The sequence below is a fragment of the Natator depressus genome, chromosome 10 (genome assembly GCF_965152275.1).
Source record: "Natator depressus isolate rNatDep1 chromosome 10, rNatDep2.hap1, whole genome shotgun sequence".
NCBI lineage: Eukaryota > Metazoa > Chordata > Testudines > Cheloniidae > Natator > Natator depressus.
Window position 1 is genome coordinate 30,324,631 of NC_134243.1, and position 25,226 is coordinate 30,349,856.

The 25,226-nt window shown below is 46.2% G+C and overlaps 1 protein-coding gene across 3 annotated transcripts in view; it reads left to right on the forward strand.

Moving 5' to 3' along the window:
- Positions 1 to 1,945: 1,945 nt before the first annotated feature.
- Positions 1,946 to 25,226, forward strand: part of CFAP70 (cilia and flagella associated protein 70) — a 45,861-nt gene continuing 22,580 nt past the window's right edge. Inside the window, exons 1-12 of one of the 3 annotated variants that reach the window (XM_074965575.1) lie at positions 2,163 to 2,257; positions 3,815 to 3,944; positions 7,481 to 7,667; positions 8,075 to 8,173; positions 8,390 to 8,469; positions 9,598 to 9,774; positions 10,251 to 10,433; positions 10,821 to 10,915; positions 20,053 to 20,152; positions 21,277 to 21,411; positions 22,719 to 22,880; positions 25,137 to 25,217. In XM_074965575.1, coding sequence (XP_074821676.1) covers positions 3,819 to 3,944; positions 7,481 to 7,667; positions 8,075 to 8,173; positions 8,390 to 8,469; positions 9,598 to 9,774; positions 10,251 to 10,433; positions 10,821 to 10,915; positions 20,053 to 20,152; positions 21,277 to 21,411; positions 22,719 to 22,880; positions 25,137 to 25,217 — 1,425 coding nt within the window. In that variant the 5' untranslated portion in view covers positions 2,163 to 2,257; positions 3,815 to 3,818. Of the gene's footprint in view, positions 2,258 to 3,814; positions 3,945 to 7,480; positions 7,668 to 8,074; positions 8,174 to 8,389; positions 8,470 to 9,597; positions 9,775 to 10,250; positions 10,434 to 10,820; positions 10,916 to 20,052; positions 20,153 to 21,276; positions 21,412 to 22,718; positions 22,881 to 25,136; positions 25,218 to 25,226 lie in introns of those variants that run through there. The other 2 variants (XM_074965574.1, XM_074965576.1) reach the window with 2 other exon arrangements.

Here is a 25,226-nt window from a genome sequence, read left to right on the forward strand (position 1 = left end):
GTGGCTCAGGAACTGTGTGTGCCTGTTAATTTGTTACTGTGTTTCCAGTGCAATATGGACACTAAAAATATTGTAGATGAGGAGGACATTCAGAGCCACGGATTTCCTTCTCCCTTGCTTTGGGATACTGCCCCTATAAGATGCTATCCACTCTGCTTTTGAGGATTCTTGTTTCTCACAGCTGTGTCACATGTCCTGCAAGTCAGGTAGGGTGATCACCTATGTGTCATGGAAATAAAGGATTATCATCTATCTATCAATCTAAATGCCAATAGTTCCATTCCTGGACCAAAGCCCTACATTTGTATGGCACTGTTTGATACTTCATGTGATTGTTGCTGAAATGGGGAACAAAATGCATTCTACTGTTGTAATAAATATAGAGGGAAGGATAGCATAAAATCCCTGCTTGGCAGACATACTGAATCACCTTACCTGTAAGGGGTTAAGCAGTTCAAATAACATAGTTGGTACCTGACCAGAAGGACCAATGAGGAAAGAAGATACTTTCAAATCGTGGGGGAGAAGGGAGGGAAGGATTTGTTTTTTGGTCTTTTGTTGTTCCCTCTCTGGACAGAGGGAGAAGTCAAGCAGGTACAACATCTCCTGAAAATATACTTGGAATAATCCATCTAAAACCACAGAAATTGTAAGTAGGGTAAGGAAATGCGTTAGGTTATCTTTTGTTTTGGCTTGTGAATTTTTCTATGCTACACGGTAGTTTTATTCCTATTTTTGTAATTGTGAAGCTGAGCCCAGAGGGGAATCCTCTGTGTTTTAGATCTTTTCATTAGGTGTGATTCTTGAACTTTATTATAAAGAAAAAAGTAATTCTTTTAAGAACCTGATTGATTTCAGTGTTCTGAAGACAAAGGGTCTGGTCTGTGCTCACATTGCTCAGGCAATTAGTTGGTATATTATTCTCAAGCCTCCCCAGGAAAGGGAGTGAAAGGGCTTGGGGGGGTAGGGATTCCAAGTGACCTTTCCCTGAATTTTTGAGTAAATCACTTGGTGGTGGCAGCAATACCGCCCAAGGACAAAGAAAGGAATTTGTGCCTTGGGGAAGTTTTAACCTAAGCTGGTAGACAATAAGCTTAGAGGGTCTTTCATGCGGGTCCCCACATATGTACTCCAGAGTTCAGAGTGTGTGTGTGTGTGTCGGGGAACCCTGACAACTGTGTTACAAACTCTCATGAGTCTTGCAATAGTCGATATTTTTCTTAAGCTGCAACTCATGGGGTCATTTCATTATGTGAGCATCTCAGCTTTCTTTCTTTCTTTCTTTCTTTCAATTAAGCTTTAAACCCTCATGGTTGAAGAGAAAAGCTTGAAAGTGTGACCCTAAAGGTCAAATAAAAAGAATCCCAAATGTATTATTTTTTAAAATCTTGTGACTTTTAAGGCAATCTCATGATTTTCAGGACCTAATGAGGTTTGAATGCCTGGGGCAGGCTATAACGCTCTCAATGGTGACTTGATATGGGATACAGCGCATTGGACCCAACGTAAGGGAATTCCTTAGAATCATAGAATATCAGGGTTGGAAGGGACCTCAGGAAGTCATCGAGTCCACCCCCCGTCCAAAGCAGGACCAATCCCCAACAAAATCGTCCAAAAGAACATGTGCTCCAAGTGAGGCACAAACTCACAACTTCAGCATTATAAGTCCTTAAACAATAGGGTCCATGGCAGTGAAAGAGCCCCAGATTGACTGGGAACATTGCAGACCCATGTGTTGATAGGCGAGGCTGTGTGCCAAGCAAGGTCCCAGGGCGTTCCCACGGCACAGCCATGCGACCTCATACCTGTTCCCATAATGTCACTGTGTGAGGTCACAGCATGTTCCCATGGCACTGCCAGGTGAGGACACAGGCATGTCAGAGGGGTTATGTCCCTGGCACCCTAGGCTGCATGAGGTTATACCCCTCGGGGCCCCACGCAGCTGGAACCGAGGTCCTGTTCTGCGGCAATGAAGGCACTGGCCAGTCAGTCCAGGGCTCTGGTGCCCGCCTGTGCCAGTAACCAAAATGGCCGCCTGGGCCTCAGCCCCAGCTCAGGAGAGAGGCTCCCCGCCCCCTGCTGCCCACAACAAGCGTGGTGGCTGGAGAGTAGACGAGAGAACACCGTCACGTGCCCTACGGGTCGGGCAAGGGGCGAAGCACGCCCAGGAGTAGGGACGGTTGCTACGGTTACGGAGGACGCGCCGCTGAAAGGCATCGTGTCACTGACTCGCTCCTCCCCGTCCCAGCCGTACGCGGTGAGCACCCCTCGCTCACGTCCCCGTACACCCGGGACCAGGGGTGGCCCCTTACCCTGCCCTGGGGTCTGCCTCCATCATGTGCACCCGGCGGGGACCCCCCGGGAACTGCCCCCTCTGGGTATCCCCCTGCCCCGGGAACCGGCCTCCACCGGGTATCCCCGCCCCCACCCCGCCTATCCCCTGCCCTGGGAACTGCCCCCACCGCCAGCTGTCCCCTGCCCCCTCCTTCCGGGAACTGCCCCCTCTGGGTATCCCCCTGCCCCGGGAACTGGCCTCCACCGGGTATCCCCGCCCCCACCCCGCCTATCCCCTGCCCTGGGAACTACCCCCCCCCCAGCTGTCCCCTGCCCCCTCCTTCCGGGAACTGCCCCCTCTGGGTATCCCCCTGCCCCGGGAACCGGCCTCCACCGGGTATCCCCGCCCCCACCCCGCCTATCCCCTGCCCTGGGAACTGCCCCCACCGCCAGCTGTCCCCTGCCCCCTCCTTCCGGGAACTGCCCCCTCTGGGTATCCCCCTGCCCCGGGAACTGGCCTCCACCGGGTATCCCCGCCCCCACCCCGCCTATCCCCTGCCCTGGGAACTACCCCCCCCCAGCTGTCCCCTGCCCCCTCCTCCCGGGAACTGCCCCCTCTGGGTATCCCCCTGCCCCGGGAACTGGCCTCCACCAGGTATCCCCACCCCCCCAGCTGTCCCCCGCCCCCTCCTCCCGGGAACTGCTGCCTCTGGGTATCCCCTGCCCTGGGAACTGTCCCCCCCCGCAGCTGTCCCCCACCCCCTCCTCCTGGGAACTGCCCTCTCTGGGTATCCTCACCCGTCTATCCCCTGTCCTGGGAACTGCGCCCCCCACCAGGTATCCACTCCGCTCCTCCCCTTCCCCCGGGAACTCCCCCCCCCGGCTATCCCCATCCCTGGGAACTGCCACGTTCTTCCCCTCTCCTTCCCCCTGCGGCTGTCCCCTCTCCCTCCCACTCTCGGCCCTGGGAACTGCCTCTGGGTATCCCCTCCCTCCCTGCCTCACTGGCTATCCCCTGCCACAGGAACTTACCCTCCAACACGCTCTGGGTATCCCTTTCCTTGGGAACTGCCCCTGCTCTGGGTATCCCTTTCTCTGGGACCTGCCCTTCTTTGGGGATCCCTTCATCCCACTCTCCCTCCATAGCTAGATCCATCACACAAACGTTTGACATGCTCCCTGTCCTGTACCATACTGGGTTTGTGCTTTCCATAAGATGTTCTTCACTTTGAGCTTCACACTGAAGGAAACTGAACTGTAAAAAGTGTTTGTGTGATCAGTAAAACCCTGTGCATTTTGTGATGTTTCAACATCCAGGTCTTGAATCTTGTTCGAATGTGTTGCTTCTGTGTATCATTTACATTATTTTGAATTTGATTAGCTGGGAGAGGGGGTACTTTTAGAGAAGGTAGAAGAGCTCACAACACAAGGAATAGTGCCTCTGAGAGCATAACAAGAGGCTGTGCTGAATTACTGCAAAACAGAGCCCAGAAGAAAGAGTATTGGTATGTTTAATTTTTTTCATTCCTTATTTCTGCAGAGACATGGCTCTTCTTTCTGGACAGGCTAGTAAAAGAGGATCCCTTATACTGGCTCCACCTTTTGCCACTGAGGCATCTCTGTCCCCAATCAAACCGGTACAGATCACAGTGTTCGAGGGATGTGACCTGGTAAAGGCTTTTGAAATGTCTCAGCTTGTCTGTCATTAAATATATCTGATTTAGTAAATGGGGCAGGCATGAATTTTTATACTGTAAACCCTTCAAAAACTTGGTATGAGAACACAACACTGAGCAATCTGTAATGACACCAGGACCTCAGCATAACCCATAGTTACACAGCATACCTCTCTGTTCCCCTGTAGAGGCTAGCCCATATGTAGAGTAAAGGAGCTTGTTTTTTGGTCCAAAAATCTTGGGTTCAATCCCCATCGACAGCCCATCCAGGAATATTGCATTGTGTGAACATTAATTTGAAATGTGGCCTGCCATGCCTCCTCCTGTATTACTATCAGTATCTTTACAACAGAGTTTTCTAAGCAATGCACGATATAGGTTATACTCCTGTTTTGCTAACATGTTCTTTTCTTTTTTGAATTCCACACCCTTCTTCCGTCACCAACAAAATACAGAGACAAATACTTATAAAAAAATTTTTTTAAATCCCCTCCATTGTTTCCTGATATGTGGGAAGATTCTGATCTCAGTTACAGTAATGTAAATCTCAAATAACTCAATTGAAATTTGTGCCAGTTTACTAAAATCAAAATCTGACCATTAGTGAACTCTGTGTCACATTACATTCCTGGCTGTCCTTACTCTGGGGTTCTCACAACGTATTTTTTGGTGGCCTCAGAGTGCAGCCACCAACTCTTGCTGGTGGCAGCACTGACACTTTTTCCTAACATTATTTATTTTTCCTAAAGTTAATGAAGTAATATGCACATATATACATCCAAATCTTTGTAATTTATTGATGTAAGGTTTTGGGGTTTTGTTTTCAGACTCAATGATAAAAATAATGCAGTTATCTCTATTCTTTATTGGACCTAACAGAATAGAAACATAAATAAGGTGCTTTGCACGTTCTTGTCTTTTTATTATTGTTTCTTTTGCTTTTTTGGTAAAAGTGGTTGTCTGTATAACAATTCTGAAGTGAATTTAAAAATGCTTTGACACAACAGAAGTCCAAATAATAATGAAAAACATATTTGGGTGGCTTGGGTCTGAGGAGGGGAGGGAAGGCATGGCTGCGGCTGGCCGGGGCTCCTCTGGGCAGGTGGGGGGACTAGGGGCTTTGGCCAGCCTGGAGCGCCTCTGGATGAGGGGTGCTCTGGGCTTCAGTCAGCCCAGGGCTCCTCTGGGCAGGTGTGGGGGGGAAGACACTCAGGGCTTCTCCAGGTGGGGGCTTGTGGCTCCAGCTGCAGGGGTCGCAGGGAGTCTTGGGGTTCTGGCTGCCGTGGGGTGGGGGCACGGTGGAAGGGGTGCAGTCGGCAGCTAGCCTCCACAAAGGGGGGGCTCCACCCTCTGCCCATGCACCCGCCGCTTTCCTCCTCACCCCCCGCCTGCCGCTTGCCTCCTGTGTCCCTCCTCAGTCCCCCACCCGCCACTCACCTCCTCTCACCCCCACACCTGCCACTCACCTCCTTACTCCCCTGCCACAGACACCCCTCTGCCCGCCGTGAGAACACCCCACTCACTCATGGCTCACTGCTCACCTCCTCCCTCCACTGCTCGCAGCCAGATTTCCCCCCCCACACACACACACACCTGCCTCCTCACCCTGCTGCTGGCTCGCCACTCGCCTCTTTACTCCTCTGCCAGGCTCTCCGCAGGCCCGCAGCTCGCCTCCTTCCCCCCCCCCCCCCGCCGCCTGCCTCTTGCCTCCTCATTCCCCCACTTGCAGCCAGCCCCCTCTTCCCCCCTCCGCCGCCCACCTCCTCACCCTGCTGCTGGCTCACTGCTCACCTTCTCACCCCCACCCATTGCCTCCTCTCCTAGCTCCTTAAGCCTTGTGTGTCCCACCTGTGTCTCTAGAGAGGCGGTGCATGCAGGAGCAACAGGGAGGAAGGGGATGGGGCTGATGCTCTCCCCCTCCCCCCCGAAACTGCCATTGCCACAGGGAAACCCCCTGGTGGGCACATGAGGCCACGGTGGCCACAGTTGAGAAACAGTGGTCTAGAGTAATTGTAACAACTCAAGAAAAAGACCTGGGTGCCACAGTGGACAGCACAATGAAAATCTCTGCTCATTATGTAGCAGCAGTCAGAAAAGCAAATAAAACGTGGAATGCATCTAGCTATCTGTCTAGGCATTTATACCATAGTATCAAAATACCTCTCACGCATTCATTGATTTATCCTTGCTAAGTCTTTGTGCAGTAGGGAAGTATAAAAAGGAATGAGATGGGAAATAATACTGAAAATATTATAATGTTATTTTATAAATCAGTGGTACAACCTGAACTGGAATACTTCAGTTCTGGTCACCCCCTCTCAAAAAGAAAATAGCAAGTATAGAAAGGGCTAAGAGATGGGCAAAAAAACCCAAAATGTTAAGAGATATGTAAAAACTTCCAGATGAAGGTACATAGAAGAAATTTGGGAATGTGGAATTAGAGAGGAGATGAATAAGAGAGGACATGAGAAAGGAATACAGAATAATGAATGGTATAGAAAAGGTAATTTCTATTTAGGCTTTCTCTTAATGGATTAATAGGGAGACATTTAATGAAACTGAAAAACAGCAAATTTAAAACTGATAAAATGATATATTGATTACACAATACACAATAAAATCATGGAACTCATTACCACGAGGTATCATTAGGCAAAATTGCTTAGCAGGATTCAAATAAAGATTTGGGTTATATGGATAAGCATTAAAGAAAAGTTTGGTGAGGATATCAATTTTTGTTTTTTAGGGCATAAGCCAACCTCTATCTTGAGAGGGTTAGGAAATTTTTTCCCCCTGTGTTGAGGTTATGTCATAATTGCCCACCTCATCATTTCTTGCACTGTCTTTGGAGGCATCTGCTCATGGCCACTGTCAGAGAAAGGCTAGCAAGGTAGGTGGACTATTGGTCTGATATACTTTAGAATTTCCTATATTCCTGTGTTTAAGAACACTGGTAAACACATGCTAAAAACTGTACCCTTCTTGAAAGCTACTAAGGTAGAGTTAATGAATCCATAGAATCCAAATATTTCCAAAAAGCTTGCTAAAATTCTCACTAGATTTCAAGGAGTTCTTTAGCTATACAGTATTCTAGAATTTCATATTAACACAGTCATGCCATTTGTGAGCTACGTCCTCAGTTGTTTAAAAAAATCAGAACCTTTCTTGAAATTATTATTATTATGTTGCCCCTTTGGATGAAAGTCAGTGTAGTTATGCTTATCTCTCTTCCTCCATGTTGATGAAGACTATTACTTCTAAATGCCCCTTCCACAGCTGGGTGCTAGTAACCTCTGGGGCGCTGCAGAGGGATAGAATGGAGAAAAGAGGGTGAAATCTCAGTGAGACTAGAACTTTTTATCATAAACCCATTCTTGTATGTGGAGTAACTGAAAAAAACCCTTTCTTTCCCAAACAAGCATTCCTTAGCTCAATCACCTTCTGTGGACAGCTCTGGTTGTGAGCAGTTTGAAATCTGCCTTTTGCTTTAGAATAAAATAATTAACCTATTGTTGGTTTGTGTTTGACAGAAAGGTGTCAAAGGAGACACTCCAGTGACCTATGTGCGTGCAGAGTATAACGGTGTTATCCTGGGTGATTCCCTGAAAATCGATGTTTCTTCAGATGGGACAGTGAAATATAACTTCACCACTAGCTTTGACTATAACTCTGATGGGCCAAACTCTCTAGATGACATCGCACACAAACCCTTATTCTGTAAGTAACTGTCACTCTAACTATCCATTCATATTTTCCCAGAATGAATCACTAGAGAATTGAAAGGAGCTCTGGCCGTGGGGAGCTCTCACTATTCCATCCCATCTGCTCCTAGCAGGAGTCACTCATTAGAGAATGGAGTAGAAGCATTGCTGTGGGGAACTCTCAGCGACAGTACTCTATTCTCATCCTCGTCCAGCAGGACTTGCTTGAGAATGAAGTCTGAGCACTGGCTGTGGGAAACGCTCAGCTACTCTATCCCCGTCAGTCACTGGGGAATCAAGTAGGAGTTCTGGTTAAGAGCTAATGCACTTTTTAAGCACCCTGAATGATTTCACTGTTTCCAGCTGCTGTTTTAAGGGTGATTGAGAAACATCTCCAGATTCTATGTTTTTTTCCCCCCACAGTGACTGTGATTGAAGTTTTACCAAAGGAGAAGAAGCAGAAGGAGGAAAAGACTGTGGCTCTTGGTCAGGCTGTTGTGGACCTTCTACCTCTGCTGGAAGGTGCAATGTAGAATTCATACTGTGTCCACATCCACCTCTTGCTCTCACAAAGCTTCTTCATTGTAGCTTCACTTCTGTTGACAAATAATACCTAGTGCTGTCTTTAGAAAGTTGGATTATATGGGGGGCAGATAGCACAGTTTTTCCATTCAGGGAGTGATTTCAGTACAGGAAGGCTTCAGACTTTATGCTGATTCTGTCTTTGTTTCTTCACAGGACAGTGTTCATTTAGAGCAACAGTTCCACTGCACCCAGTTCCTGGCTCTCCACTAGAGAGCTTTCACCCAGATGCCAAGGTATTTGGAATTTCCCAGGGCCATTCACTCAATAATTCAACTATGCAGCTATATGGTGCAATTTAAATCAAAAGCTATGAATATTTCTGGAACTATGACTCAGCCATATTGCAAATTATGTATACATTATGGCAATACATATAAAAATTTGGGGCCCTGTCCTTCTCCCATTGATTACAATAGGAGCAGGATTGGGTCCATAAACCCTAATATATGCTGTACAAAAAACTACATTGAAAGATCATTAATGTTGCAAAGTGAAGCACTGACAAATCAGAAAATGGCCTCATTTAAGATGCCTGCATAACCTTAACTCTGTCCCTTTGTGCAAACAAAATATTACATGGTCTTTTATTACTTTATCGTATACTATTTTTACTACAGGATCCCTGCCTTATTCAGCACACTGGTTGAACAGTGTTCAGTGAATGAAGCAATGATACATAGTGAATGAGGAAATGTGTCTAATTTTAATCCAAATTCTGTTTACAATTTCAAGTGTAAATTCATTGAAATCAATGGACTTTAAATTTACACTGGTGTATCTAAAAACATATTTCTGCCATCAGTAGACAGGTCAATTGGTATGTAATAAATGAGGCAAGTGTCCACTCACACTGAACAGTGAAGATAACAAATATTCAAAAGTTACTTCATTCACTGAATGCCATCCATCCTATATATGATCTTGTGATTAAATACTGTGTAATAATGTATATAGATAAAGGGCTCAGTTGAGGTTGCTTGTGTTAACTTTGGCATCTCCTGAATATTGAGTGCTTCATTTTGCATCCTTAATGATTTTTCAACACAGCTAAGTTTTATTTAACTTTTCATTTGTTTGTTAAGCAGTGACTGTGAGAGACATGGTCCCTGTTCTGAGAAGCTTACATTCTAAATAGAGAAACATTACAATTTGGACACAAATCATTTAATTGCCATAAGATTCATTTAGCACACAGTAATGCCCATTTTTTCTTCATTTGAATCAATGAATAAAATAATATTATAGATTTCTAGCTTAAGCAGACCTCTACTCATTTCCTCTGCAAAGACAGATGCATGTAACTGTTTAATAACTTCGCTGTTTCCAGTGGAATGTCACTTCAGTTTGCTCTTGTTTTGCAGTGTAGCCTTGAAGTGTCAGTGTCCATCCAAGAGCCCCTGCTTTCTGTATCGAAACTTTCAGGTGGCAACCTCCTCAGGGTTACACTGGAGGCTGCTTATTCTGTCCCTGAAGTGTTTGTTCCCACAGGACCCCAGCAAAACTACATGGTTTGCTTGCAAGTACCAACTGTTGGAGAGGTGGGGAACTGTCAATGAACTCTTTGTACATGTCCCAGATAGATCTTTGCTTCTGTGGTTGTGGTTTCTAAGATGTTAATCTGCATGAGTAATGAATGCCTATGCCTATTATGTGAGTATGTCCAACTGTTTCTGTGGCCACATAACTATAGTGATATTTGTCAATGATTTTTCAGCTGTTTGTGTATGTATATTTCTGTGACTTAGATCAAGCCCGTTGCTGCCTGGTCTATGCATCTCCATGGCAACTCCCATGTGCATGTGTGTTGAAATGGGTGGGATTTTCCTGTCTCTGTCAGTTCATGCAGTTTGATGCTTGTACTTTGTAGCTTCTATACCTGTGTGGGCTGGAGCATGTTTTCCCAGCTGTGTCGCTATAATGCTGCTTTTTACTTGTTGGTCACACTTCACTATAGTGTTGACTTGCTTTTGCTCAGACCTCTGAATGAAAATCCCCTTCCTCTCTATCTCTCTAGAAAGAGTACCCTTTGATGTTCAAGAACGGTATCCTGAAGCTTGGTGGGGAAAAAGAGCCAATACCCCGGCCAAAAAAATGGCCCATTAGCAACATCCTGGCACCAGGAGCTCAAAACATTCCAGACTCTTTTATTGTTGGTGGCCCCTATGAGGAGGAGGATGGAGAGCTCAACAAAACAGAGGTGAGGAAGAAATGACCTTGAAGCAGCCGGGAGAGAGCCAGAGTGCGTAGCAAAACTAATGACTGAAGACCTACTTTAAAAGATACAAAACAGGAGAAATGGGAAGCAAGGTCTGGAGGAGGAGACCTGATGCTTGTCCAAGCACCATCACAAGCTAGGCTGCTGGTGACACAAGTAAATCTAACTTTAATTGGCCCCAGAACTGTAGTAACCGTTACTAACTCATTTTGTTCACCTGCTGATTGTTTCTGAGTGGAGTCGAATTCTGCAATAAGTTCTCCCCTTGGAAGAGATAAGCATTTCACTGCTAGGTTAGGCACTGCCCATCCGTTGGAACACAGTGTACTCTGTCAGGGTGTGATCTGAACATCTGACTCTCTCTCCTAGGACAGGGAATTTAGGATTCAGGCAGAGACCATAAAGAAGAGAATTGTTTGGGACTTGGAAAGGCGCTGTTACCTGGACCCTCCAGCAGTACTCAGGTAAGAAAACAAAGGAAAATTCCCTGGGCAAAAAGTGATGGGGATGGGGAAGACCATATGAATTTCCAGACTGTGTCAGCCCTATGATTCATCTATTTCAGTATCTGTCTCTGACAGTGACCAGCACCAAGTGCTTTCGAGGAAGGCACAATAGACCCCACCATAGATGTGGGGTAATCTGCCTAATCCCTCATAGAGCTTGTTTTAAATCCTGAAGCATGAGGTTTTATATCCCTTCCAGTTCTTATAATAGTGAATGCTAAAAAAATTAAAAGTCTGGATATTTCTATTTATCCATATAAATATCCAGTCCCACTGAATCTTGCTAAGTTTTTGACCTCAGTGTCATACTGTCACAATGAGTTCCATAGTCCAGTTATACATTATGTGTAGAAGTATTTTCTTGTATCTGTTTTGAATTTGCTACTTTCAATTTCATTGAATGTTCCCTTTGTTTTTGAGCTATAAGACAGGAAGAATGGACATGCTCACTCTACCTTCTCTATAATTCATTATTTTAAACTTTTGTCATGTCCGCTCTTATTAATCTCCTTTCTAAGGTAAAGGGGAGAAAAGAAAGAAAAACTCCAACATGTTTCAGACTGATTTGACAACTAATAATAGATCTATATCAAATGTGCCATAGATGCAGATGGCATTGTACAGTGAATAAAATGTGCCAAACAAATGAGAGTCACAGCCCCAAAATGCTTATTTTCTAAAGTCACAAAATGGTTTGTTCTGTCCAGTGCACAGGGTCCCGAACAAACAGAGTGGAGTTTGGTCTTTATAGTTGCATGCTTTTCAGGAGGGGGAAGGTGGTTATCTTCAGGAGTGTTTTGAAAGAGAGGGAGGACTTGGCTCACATTAAATGGAAGGCTATTCCAGGCATAACAAATAGCATTAAAGAAGACATAAGATGTGATCTGTTATACTGAACTTTCCTCTTTAAACCTGACTAGCTCTCTCCCTGCCCTAAGTGATCATCCTAGCTTATCAACAGAAAACTATCCTGATGCAAAGATAGGAGGAATAGTAAGAGGCCATCATGGCTGCATTGGGAGTTCTTTAATGACCTGAAAATCAAAAAGGAATCCTACAAAAAGTGGAAACCTGGACCAATTGCTAAAGATGAGTGTAAAAGAATAGCAGAAGCATGTAGGGACAAAATCAGAAAGGCTAAGGCACAAATTGAGTTATGCCTAGCAAAGGTCATAAAAGGCAAGAAGAGGTTCTATAATACATTAGAGGCAAGAGAAAGGTGAAGGAAAGTGTAGGTCCACTACTTGGTGGGGAAGGAGAGCTAATGGACAACACCAAAAAAGCTGAGGTGTTTAATGTTTTTTTGCTTCAGTCTTCCCTAAGGGTATGTCTACACTACGGAATAAGGTCGAATTTATAGAAGTCGTTTTTTTAGAAATCGGTTTTATATATTCGAGTGTGTGTGTCCCCACAGAAGTGCATTAAGTGCATTAACTCGGCGGAGTGCTTCCACAGTACCGAGGCTAGAGTCGACTTCCGGAGCGTTGCACTGTGGGTAGCTATCCCACAGTTCCCGCAGTCTCCGCTGCCCATTGGAATTCTGGGTTGAGATCCCAATGCCTGATGGGGCTGAAACATTGTCGCGGGTGGTTCTGGGTACATATCGTCAGTCCCCCCTTCCCTCCCTCCCTCCCTCCGTGAAAGCAAGGGCAGACAATCGTTTCGTGCCTTTTTTCCTGAGTTACCTGTGCGGACGCCATACCACCGCAAGCATGGAGCCCGCTCAGGTAACCGTCACCGTATGTCTCCTGGGTGCTGGCAGACGCGGTACTGCATTGCTACACAGTAGCAGCAACCCATTGCCTTCTGGCAGCAGATGGTACAGTACGACTGGTAGCCGTCCTCGTCATGTCCGAGGTGCTCCTGGTCGCCTGTGTGAGGTCGATCAGGAGCGCCTGGGCAGACATGGGCGCAGGGACTAAATTTTTAGTGACCTGACCAGGTCATTCTCTTAAGTCCGGCAGTCAGTCCTATTGAACCGTCTTATGGTGAGCAGGCAGGCAATATGGATTGCTAGCAGTCCTATTGTACCGTCTTCTGCCTAGCAGCCATGAGATGTGGATGGCATGCAGTCCTTCTGCACCGTCTGCTGCCAGCCAAAGATGTAAAAGATAGATGGAGTGGATCAAAACAAGAAATAGACCAGATTTGTTTTGTACTCATTTGCCTCCTCCCTTGTCTAGGGGACTCATTCCTCTAGGTCACACTGCAGTCACTCACAGAGAAGGTGCAGCGAGGTAAATCTAGCCATGTATCAATCAGAGGCCAGGCTAACCTCCTTGTTCCAATAAGAACAATAACTTAGGTGCACCATTTCTTTATTGGAACCCTCCGTGAAGTCCTGCCTGAACTACTCCTTGATGTAAAGCCACCCCCTTTGTTGATTTTAGCTCCCTGAAGCCAACCCTGTAAGCCGTGTTGTCAGTCGCCCCTCCCTGCGTCAGAGCAACGGCAAACAATCGTGCATCTGAGTTGAGAGTGCTGTCCAGAGCAGTCACAATGGAGCACTCTGATTGGGCTAAAACATTGTCGCGGGTGGTTCTGGGTACATATTGTCAGGCCCCCGTTCCCTCCCTCCCTCCGTGAAGGCAAGGGCAGACAATCGTTTCACACCTTTTTTCCTGAGTTACCTGTGCGGACGCCATACCACCGCAAGCATGGAGCCCGCTCAGGTAACCGTCACCGTATGTCTCCTGGGTGCTGGCAGACACGGTACGGCATTGCTACACAGTAGCAGCAACCCATTGCCTTCTGGCAGCAGACGGTGCAGTATGACTGATAGCCGTCCTCGTCATGTCCGAGGTGCTCCTGGCCACGTCGGCTGGGAGCGCCCGGGCAGACATGGGCGCAGGGACTAAATTTTTGGTGACTTGACCAGGTCATTCTCTTTAGTCCTGCAGTCAGTCCTATTGAACCGTCTAATGGTGAGCAGGCAGGCAATACGGATTGCTAGCAGTCGTACTGTACCATCTTCTGCCGGGCAGGCAAGAGATGACGATGGCTAGCAATCGTATTGTACCATCTTCTGCCAGGCAGGCAAGAGATGAGGATGGCTAGCAGTCGTACTGTACCATCTTCTGCCGAGCAGCCATGAGATGTGGATGGCATGCAGTCCTTCTGCACCGTCTGCTGCCAGCCAAAGATGTAAAAGATAGATGGAGTGGATCAAAACAAGAAATAGACCAGATTTGTTTTGTACTCATTTGCCTCCTCCCCTGTCTAGGGGACTCATTCCTCTAGGTCACACTGCAGTCACTCACAGAGAAGGTGCAGCGAGGTAAATCTAGCCATGTATCAATCAGAGGCCAAGCTAACCTCCTTGTTCCAATCAGAACAATAACTTAGGTGCACCATTTCTTATTGGAACCCTCCGTGAAGTCCTGCATGAAATACTCCTTGATGTAAAGCCACCCCCTTTGTTGATTTTAGCTCCCTGAAGCCAACCCTGTAAGCCGTGTTGTCAGTCGCTCCTCCCTCCGTCAGAGCAACGGCAGACAATCGTTCCGCGCCTTTTTTCTGTGCGGACGCCATACCAAGGCAAGCATGGAGGCCGCTCAGCTCACTTTGGCAATTAGGAGCACATTAAACACCACACGCATTATCCAGCAGTATATGCAGCACCAGAACCTGGCAAAGCGATACCGGGCGAGGAGGCGACGTCAGCGCGGTCACGTGAGTGATCAGGACATGGACACAGATTTCTCTGAAAGCATGGGCCCTGCCAATGCATGCATCATGGTGCTAATGGGGCAGGTTCATGCTGTGGAACGCCGATTCTGGGCTCGGGAAACAAGCACAGACTGGTGGGACCGCATAGTGTTGCAGGTCTGGGACGATTCCCAGTGGCTGCGAAACTTTCGCATGCGTAAGGGCACTTTCATGGAACTTTGTGACTTGCTTTCCCCTGCCCTGAAGCGCATGAATACCAAGATGAGAGCAGCCCTCACAGTTGAGAAGCGAGTGGCAATAGCCCTGTGGAAGCTTGCAACGCCAGACAGCTACCGGTCAGTTGGGAATCAATTTAGAGTGGGCAAATCTACTGTTGGGGCTGCTGTGATGCAAGTAGCCCACGCAATCAAAGATCTGCTGATATCAAGGGTAGTGACCCTGGGAAACATGCAGGTCATAGTGGATGGCTTTGCTGCAATGGGATTCCCTAACTGTGGTGGGGCCATAGACGGAACCCATATCCCTATCTTGGCACCGGAGCACCAAGCCGGCGAGTACATAAACCGCAAGGGGTACTTTTCAATAGTGCTGCAAGCTCTGGTGGATCACAAGGGACGTTTCACCAACATCAACGTGGGATGGCCGGGAAAGGTACATGACGCTCGCATCTTCAGGAACTCTGGTCTGTTTCAAAAGCTGCAAGAAGGGACTTTATTCCCAGACCAGAAAATAACTGTTGGTGATGTTGAAATGCCTATATGTATCCTTGGGGACCCAGCCTACCCCTTAATGCCATGGCTCATGAAGCCGTACACAGGCAGCCTGGACAGTAGTCAGGAGCTGTTCAACTACAGGCTGAGCAAGTGCAGAATGGTGGTAGAATGTGCATTTGGACGTTTAAAGGCGCGCTGGCGCAGTTTACTGACTCGCTTAGACCTCAGCGAAACCAATATTCCCACTGTTATTACTGCTTGCTGTGTGCTCCACAATATCTGTGAGAGTAAGGGGGAGACGTTTATGGCGGGGTGGGAGGTTGAGGCAAATCGCCTGGCTGCTGGTTACGCGCAGCCAGACACCAGGGCGGTTAGAAGAGCACAGGAGGGCGCGGTACGCATCAGAGAGGCTTTGAAAACCAGTTTCATGACTGGCCAGGCTACGGTGTGAAAGTTCTGTTTGTTTCTCCTTGATGAAACCCCCCACCCCTTGGTTCACTCTACTTCCCTGTAAGCTAACCACCCTCTCCTCCTCCCTTCGATCACCACTTGCAGAGGCAATAAAGTCATTGTTGCTTCACATTCATGCATTCTTTATTCATTCATCACACAAATAGGGGGATGACTACCAAGGTAGCCCAGGAGGGGTGGTGGAGGAGGGAAGGAAAATGCCACACAGCACTTTAAAAGTTTACAACTTTAAAATTTATTGAATGCCAGCCTTCTTTTTTTTGGGCAATCCTCTGTGGCGGAGTGGCTGGTTGGCCGGTGGCCCCCCCACCGCGTTCTTGGGCGTCTGGGTGTGGAGGCTATGGAACTTGGGGAGGAGGGCGGTTGGTTACACAGGGGCTGTAGTGGCAGTCTGTGCTCCAGCTGCCTTTGCTGCAGCTCAACCATACACTGGAGCATACTGGTTTGATCCTCCAGCAGCCTCAGCATTGAATCCTGCCTCCTCTCATCACGCTGCCGCCACCTTTCAGCTTCAGCCCTCTCTTCAGCCCGCCACTTACTCTCTTCAGCCCGCCACCTCTCCTCCCGGTCATTTTGTGCTTTCCTGCACTCTGACATTATTTGCCTCCACGCATTCGTCTGTGCTCTGTCAGTGTGGGAGGACAGGATGAGCTCGGAGAACATTTCATCTCGAGTGCGTTTTTTTTTCTTTCTAATCTTCACTAGCCTCTGGGAAGGAGAAGATCCTGTGATCATTGAAACACATGCAGCTGGTGGAGAAAAAAAAAGGGACAGCGGTATTTAAAAAGACACATTTTATAAAACACTGGCTACACTCTTTCAGGGTAAACCTTGCTGTTAACATTACATACATAGCACATGTGCTTTTGTTACAAGGTCGCATTTTGCCTCCCCCCACCGCGTGGCTACCCCCTCAACCCTTCCCCCTCCCTGTGGCTAACAGCGGGGAACATTTCTGTTCAGCCGCAGGCAAACAGCCCAGCAGGAATGGGCTCCTCTGAGTGTCCCCTGAAGAAAAGCACCCTATTTCAACCAGGTGACCATGGATTATATCTCACTCTCCTGAGGATAACACAGAGAGATAAAGAACGGATGTTGTTTGAACGCCAGCAAACATACACTGCAATGCTTTATTGTACAATGATTCCCGAGTACGTGTTACTGGCCTGGAGTGGTAAAGTGTCCTACCATGGAGGACGCAATAAGTCTGCCCTCCCCAGAAAACTTTTGCAAAGGCTTTGGGAGTATATCCAGGAGAGCTGCGAATGCCAGGGCAAATTAATCCTTTCACATGCTTGCTTTTAAACCGTGTATAGTATTTTAAAAGGTACACTCACCGGAGGTCCCTTCTCCGCCTGCTGGGTCCAGGAGGCAGCCTTGGGTGGGTTCGGGGGGTACTGGCTCCAGGTCCAGGGTGAGAAACAGTTCCTGGCTGTCGGGAAAACCGGTTTCTCTGCTTGCTTGCTGTGAGCTATCTATAACCTCATCATCATCTTCTTCGTCCCCAAAACCTGCTTCCGTATTGCCTTCATATGCATTGAAGGAGTCAAACAACACGGCTGGGGTAGTGGTGGCTGAACCCCCTAAAATGGCATGCAGCTCATCATAGAAGCGGCATGTTTGGGGCTCTGACTCGGAGCGGCCGTTCGCCTCTCTGGTTTTCTGGTAGGCTTGCCTCAGCTCCTTCAGTTTCACGCGGCACTGCTTCGGGTCCCTGTTATGGCCTCTGTCCTTCATGCCCTGGGAGATTTTGACAAAGGTTTTGGCATTTCAAAAACTGGAACGGAGTTCTGATAGCACGGATTCCTCTCCCCATACAGCGATCAGATCCCGTACCTCCCGTTCAGTCCATGCTGGAGCTCTTTTGCGATTCTGGGACTCCATCATGGTCACCTCTGCTGATGAGCTCTGCATGGTCACCTGCAGCTTGCCACGCTGGCCAAACAGGAAATGAGATTCAAAAGTTTGCGGTTCTTTTCCTGTCTACCTGGCCAGTGCATCTGAGTTGAGAGTGCTGTCCAGAGCGGTCAAAATGGAGCACTCTGGGATAGCTCCCGGAGGCCAATACCGTCGAATTGTGTCCACAGTACCCCAAATTTGAACTGGCAAGGCCGATTTAAGCGCTAATCCACTTGTCAGGGGTGGAGTAAGGAAATCGATTTTAAGAGCCCTTTAAGTCGAAATAAAGGGCTTCATCGTGTGGACGGGTGCAGGTTTACATCGATTTAATGCTGCTAAATTCGACCTAAAGTCCTAGTGTAGACCAGGGCTAAAACATTAATTATGACCAGATGCTTAACACAGTTAATATTAACAACAAGGGGGAAGGAACACAAGACAGAATAGGGAAAGAACAGGTTAAAGAATATTTAGGTAAATTAGATCTATTCAAATAATCAGGGCCTGACAAAATGCACCCCTAAGGTACTCGAGGAACTAGGTGGAGCCATAGGCGCCGACTTTCCCTCTGCCCCGTGAGTGCTCGACACCCCCCTCTCCCCAGCCCCATCCCTGCCGCCCCTGCACCACCCTCCCCCCGCCCCAATTCCACCCCCTTCCCCCAAGTCCCCACCCCTGCCCCACCTCTTTACCACCTCCTCCCCTGAGCATGCCAGGGGAGCATGCCCCCCTCCCTCCCGGAAAGTCCTAGGCGCCGCCAACCAACTGTTAAGTGGTGGGCGGGAAGCACTGGGGGGGGAAGGGTGGGGCGCGGCACGCTTGGGGGAGGAAGAGGCGAGGAGGGGGTGGAGGCGAGGAGAGCTTGGCTGCTGGTGGGTGCGGAGCCCCTGCTAATTTTTCCCCATGGGTGCTGCAGCCCCACAGCACCCATGGAGTCGGCGCCTATGGGTGAAGCAGTCTCGGAACCATTAACAATTATCCTCAAGAACTCATGGAGAATGTGTGAGATCCCAGAGGAGTGGAGAAGGAGAAACATAGTACCTATCTTTAAAAAGAGGAAGAAAAAGGACCCAGGGAATTATAAACCAGTCAGCCTAACTTTGATACCAGGAAAGATACTGGAAAAAATTATTAAATAATCCATTTGTAAGCACCTAGAATTTGTGGATGACACTAGGCTGGCAGGGGTTGCAAGCACTTTGGAGGACAGGATTAGACTTAAAAACAGTCTTGAGAATTGTTCAGAATCAACAAGATGAAATTCAATAAAGACAAGTGCAAGGTGCTACACTTACACACAACTACAAAATGGGGAATAGCTGGCTAGGCAGTAGTGCTGCTGAAAAGGATCTGGGGGGTTATACAGGGTCACGTTGACTGTGAGCCAACTATAGATGCAGTTGTAAAAAAACTTAATATCATGCTGGGCTGTATTAACCAGAGTGTCATAAGTATGACCTGGGAAGTAACTGTTCTATTCTACTCAATGCTGGTGAGGCCTCTCCTGGAGTACTGTGGCCAGTTCTGGGTGCCACACTTTAAGAAGGACATGGACAAGTTGGAGAAGGTCCAGAGGACAGTAACAAAAATGATAAAAGGTTTAGAAAACCTGACCTATGAGGAACAGTTTAAAAAAACCTGGGCATGTTTAATCTTAAGAAAAGAAGACTGAGAGGGAGCCTGATAACAGTCTTCAAGTATATTAAGGACTGGTGTAAAGAGGCCAGTGAGCAATTGTTCTCCATATCCATTTGAAGGTAGGACAAGAAGTAATGGGCTTAATCTGCAACAAAGGAGATTTAGATTAGATATTAGCAAAAACTTTCAACTATAAGGATAGTTAAGTACAGGAATAGGCTACCAAGAGAGTTTGTGGAATCCCTAGAAGTTAGACAAACACCTTTCAGGGATGGCTTAGGTATACTTGGTCCTGCCTCAGCTCGGGATGATGGACTAGGCGACCTCTCAAGGTCCCTTCCAGCCCTACATTTCTGCGATTCTATCCTGTGATTCTATTCTTTGTGATTTTTACAGTTGAATGCTGTGATATCACAGCCAAAGCACTGTGATTTACGATGGAGAATGAGCCATAGGAGCTGATGAACTCTTAAGGAATAACATTCCTGTTTTCATGCAGCTGTCCCTGCTAATAAAAACTGAAAGTTAGAATAGAACATTTCACTGGGGGCATTGGTAGATTTTTTTTTTTAAAGAAAAGTATTCTACCAGTTTTTCTTTCCATAGAGCTTACTGTAAATGTGTAGCCTCACTTTCCCTAAGTGGCACAAGCTAATCTCTGGACTGTTTTTCTATATGTCTCAATTGTCTCCTTTGGTGTGGCAGCTTACAGAAGCGCATTGCAGAATGCCGGTACTGGCCAGTGGAGATTACCAGGGTCCCTATGGTTACTTCCACCAAAGGGAAATCTAGCAAATTAGACAAGGTAAATATGCCTAGAGATTTGTGTATGTGCGTATGATTGTATTTTGGTGCTATTTTCCATCAGTGGTTCTGCTAAGCTAAGAACAGTTTCCAAATGGCAGAGGTGAGTTAGGGAGGGCTAGAGGCTTTGGTAATGGAGTAATAAGCCTTACAGAGCTGTCAAACAAATAGCAAGGTTTCAAGTTACAACACAGAACTATCTTGTTAGTGCTCTTTAGTACCATGACAGGTTTCAGAGTAGCAGCCGTGTTAGTCTGTATCCACAAAAAGAAATGGAGTACTTGTGGCACCTTAGAGACTAACAAATTTATTTGAGCATAAGCTTTCATGAGCTACAGCTCACTTCATCAGATGCATGCAGTGGAAAATACAGTGGGGAGATTTATATACACAGAGAACATGAACCAATGGGTGTTACCATACACACTGTAACAAGAGTGATCAGGTAAGGTGAGCTATTTTACCAGCAGGAGAGCGGGGGGGTGGGGAGGGGGAAGAAACCTTTTGTAGTGATAATCAAGATGGGCCATTTCCAGCAGTTGACAAGAACGCAGACGTCCTCCTTTTCTTTTTTTAGTACCATGGCAACTGAAGAGGGATTACTTGAGAAAATAACTGCTTGGGAAAGTGATTAGCTGATCTTTCCTTTGGCCAAGATGTTCCTTGAGCACCTCTCAGATGTTCAGGATCCTAAACTGGCCATATGATTTTGCAGCAATGACTATGTTCTCCTTGCCCCATACAGGACACTAAGCTCCTCATAACTCTAGCAGGACATTCTGTTTCCTAGTCAGATGGTGAGTGCCTTTAGAGGCTTATATTTTTGAGTGCCACGGTACAGCCCAGCAGGAACAGAGCACTTGGCTTCACTAAGAAAATGTGTCCTTGACCTGCAGAGATTGGAATAATATTGGGTATGGAAGGACTACAGCATATTCTTTCAAGCTGACACAGCTTTATGCCAGCTGGGGAAACTTCATTGACAGGACACCATTGATATAACTTTATTTTATTAGGAATTGGTGCAGTACGCAGAAGCCTGCAGTGATGGCCTAAAAACCTTGCAAAGAACAGTCCTGATAAGTCATTTAGCTAACTCAGGCCTGGTCTTGTTTGCCTTTCCAGGGAGATGATGATGGACAGATTTTCTTCCATGGCGTGGCATACGTCAACATGGTGCCTTTGCTGTACCCTGGTGTGAAGCGCATACGAGGGGCTTTCCGTGTATTTGCATATCAAGACAGTGAGGTGTTTGGGAAGGTGAGAATGGGCTTGTACTGTACACTGCAGTACAATCTCCTTGTCCATCTATGTTCATGCGTCACATGTTTAGGAGCAGTCAGGGCTATCAGAATGGTACTTTAGGTTTGCCTTTACAATAAAACTGGCTCTGAGACTTCACTGGATTTCCAAGTGCTCCAGGGAGAAGTAATAAGACAAGCTTATTGGAGCAGTTTCCTAAAAGAGCAGATTTATTTCCTAAGCCATAGTATGAGGCAGGCATCCTGAGCAATGGGGTTTGGGGATTGAAGGGACCCTTAGGACATGACTTTTCTGCACTCCTTTCTCTGGCAGCAGCTAATCAGTGTTGTAAAAATCCTCCTTCCCCCTTATGGTAGGTGTTTTCCCACCACTTCCTAGTGAGGCAGGTCCTCCCTAGGAAAATATAGTGGTTACTGGATCAGTGTAGTTACCACTAGGGATGCTCAAAAGATTTTAATTTAAATAAAAGGACCACATTGAGGTTGTAATTCATACAGTTTTTTCTGTTTTAGTTTCTCTTCTCCCCTTCACACCAACCATGTTATTTAGGCAAATATTAACATTCATGTTTCCCACAGTAATAATAGAATGTTGAACTTGTTTCCATCTTTGTCCCAAAGCAGGAGAGACGCACACACAGGAAAGTAGTTTGGTTTTACTGGTCCCCTCATTCACCTTAACTGTTGACTGAGGATCACAAATATCCCAGGTGCAGTCTAGTAGCTGGACCTGGATGAAAACACCAGCCCTTTCCTGTGTGAGTCACACAAACTTCGTCCTTCTAGGAGATGTATTATTGAAAAGCAGGTCCAGGCAGACAGCTTTCCTTTAGTCTCTGCTCTCCACAATATCCCAGCAGTGCTTTGATGATGTCTTCTTTCCCATATGGTACTCCCCCCCCCCAGGTCACAATTATAAAAATACATTGTAACTTGCAAATAAAACAACACATGATCTCTCTGTCTCTCTTACATTCTCATTTCCTGGTCTCCTTAATGCCATGGGCTGGACCTTATGCTTGATGAGAGCTGTTGTCCAGATGATGTAGCTAATTCAAACCAACCTAAGTTATTGCACTAACCATAGTTTTTAAATAGGTGCTAAATTGCACGTGATGTAACCCTCCTATGCAGAGATAAAGTGTTATTTAAAAAGGCAACCTCTGAAAAATGTTTAGTGATAATTTAATGATTCATTGCTGTGCTCTAGCATGTGAAGGGTTGAGGCAAGAAAGATGGTGATGTCCAGTCCCTCAATCTGCATTTCTTTTTTTGCCTCAATTTTATAATTTTCTTCTTTTTCAGACTAAGTGTCTATTCAGCATTTTACGTGATCTTGGGCATCAAGCCAATCTGAACAAATTAGGGCCAGTGATCGCAGCAGCCAGCTCCCCTCATTCAAAAGCTATTCCCACTAGGAACCAGAAAGAGGATAAAATGACCAAAGAGAAGGATGTTCTAAGAAAGGTAAGGGTTAGAGAGAAATTCACCCATGGTTATAAAGCTCTTGGGCCTTGCCATGCTTATGTGGCCTGGGGCAGACCTCACTGAAAATGCCAAGGTCAGGGCAGGCTGCAAAAGGGAGAGCAAATACACCCAAAACTGGTGGTTAACACTGAAGTTAAGCTCATCAACCAGTCACAAACTGTGCTTCTGATCCCCCGACACTGGTTATCAAGAAGCTAAAAAAGAAATCACACAGCCCCCTTTACTGCATTCCAGTTCTCTGGCTCCCAATCAGCACCTAGGTCCAGTATAGTGAGAAGTTATTTAAAAAACTCCACTCACTATATAAAATGTTCTTCTGACCCCAAAGGGTCAGTCACGTTACCAGGTCAGTATAGGTTTGGTTCTTACCCGAAATACCACGCTGCCAGCCAATCCTTTAGTGTCTAAAACTAAAGGTTTATCATAAAGAAAAAAGAAAGAACAAGAAGAGAGTTGTTAAATGGTAAAGCACTCAGATACATACAGAGACTTCAAAGTCCATATATCAGGTTCTTAGCAATATTGATGAGATTGCTGGCTTGAAAGTCCTTCTGGAACACATCCACAGCTGGATGGGTCATTCAGTCCTTTGTTCAGAGCTTCATTTGTAGAAAAGTTACTCGAGGGTAAGAAGCAGGAATGAAGACAAAATGGAGAAGATGCAGCTGCCTTTTATATTCTTTTGCCATGTGGCTTGTACTTCTTGTATCCCAAACACAAGCTTCACAGCACATGGCATGGAAAAGCCTCAGAGTTTTCTGTCTACCGGCGTGCCCCTACATGCCTTGCTATCTCATAAGGTGTATCCATTGCCTTCTCTCAATGGGTCAGTTGTATAGCTGATGACCCTTGATGGGCCATTGAACAAGCTGGGCAGTGCTGATGCCAATCTGTCTGGGGGTGTTACCCAGAAACACAGCACAAGTTTGGAAATAACAGATATACCCTACATATCTATAACTCACCATACAAAGGTGATGCAAACATATAAACAAGATTATCTACTTGGCAAATTATAGTATTTTCACAGATACCTTACATTGCATATCTGGTCAGATTCCTTGCAATTTTATAATATGGTATCAGTAATATTTTATAATATGCTATCAGTAATAATCAGTAATACATTAATCTTGAGCACTACACATTTGAGAATTATTAGATTCAAGATGCTTTGTCATTTCCAGTGTATGCAGCAGATAAATCTGCAGGAAAATATTACCACTTTTAAATCACATCTTTCTTCATTGTTTTTATATTCTGTGCTAAAAGTAAACCCTATGATGACTGTTACAGGCTAATCATTTTTGTGCATTTGGTAGCACATTGTGTAAAGTCAGTTTAATGGTTTTTCCCATTAAAAAAATGCTGCAAACTGTATGGTCTGCTGTGCTGGGTGCTGCTGAATCTAGGCTGTCTGGCACAGCAGACCACTGAGTACAGGGGTCAAGGTGGGAGGGGGACACCCTGACATAAGCCATCCTCTAGGTCTCTGCAGGCTCTTGTGCTAGTCTCCAGAGAACTAAAATCTCAAAATATGTAAAGAATATGAATTTTTTTTCATACATTGAGCCTAGCATATCGCAGGGACACTTGTCTTGCAGGCTGTTGTCTCCACCGCTGGGCAATGAAGTTAAAGCAAATTTCTCTTTCATCTCAGGCCACAAATACAGTGTTTGTTGTCAAAAATGTCCATTTGGGGTCTCTTGCTTGTCCATCTATAAACACGTTTGACTAACAAATAAAAAAAAACCCAAACAAAAAAATTTGATTTAGTTGGGGATTGGTCCTGCTTTGAGCAGGGGGTTGGACTAGATGATCTCCTGAGGTCCCTTCCAACCCTGATATTCTATGATTCTATGATATCACAAAGTGTCCCACATATTAGATACTGCGTCACAGTTTGTATAAGAGAAAGCAGGTTTGCGGAACTCAGAAACTTGGAAACATTGTGTATTATAGGACAGAAGGGAGGCAGGGGTCCAGCTAGTATTCCTTCTTCCTGAATGAAAAATCGTCATCACTTTGAATTTCCTAATACATGATGCATGAACCAAATCTAACATTGAGAATGGCATGGCTGTTTAATATTTATGGCTTTCAAAACTGTAGCATGGTAAGCAGGTAATAAACCTCTGTTTTACTGCTCTCTTGGTGTCACAGGGACTGGATTAACTTTGGGAAGTGTGACGATCTTTGAATACTGAACAATGTAGGCCTTCTTTCTCTTGCTAGATGTCCACTACGCTAAAATCTCAGATGTCAGAGAGTGCTATAGAAACTGAAGCAACAGTGTGTCAGAACCTGGAAGGACAGGTAAGTGTG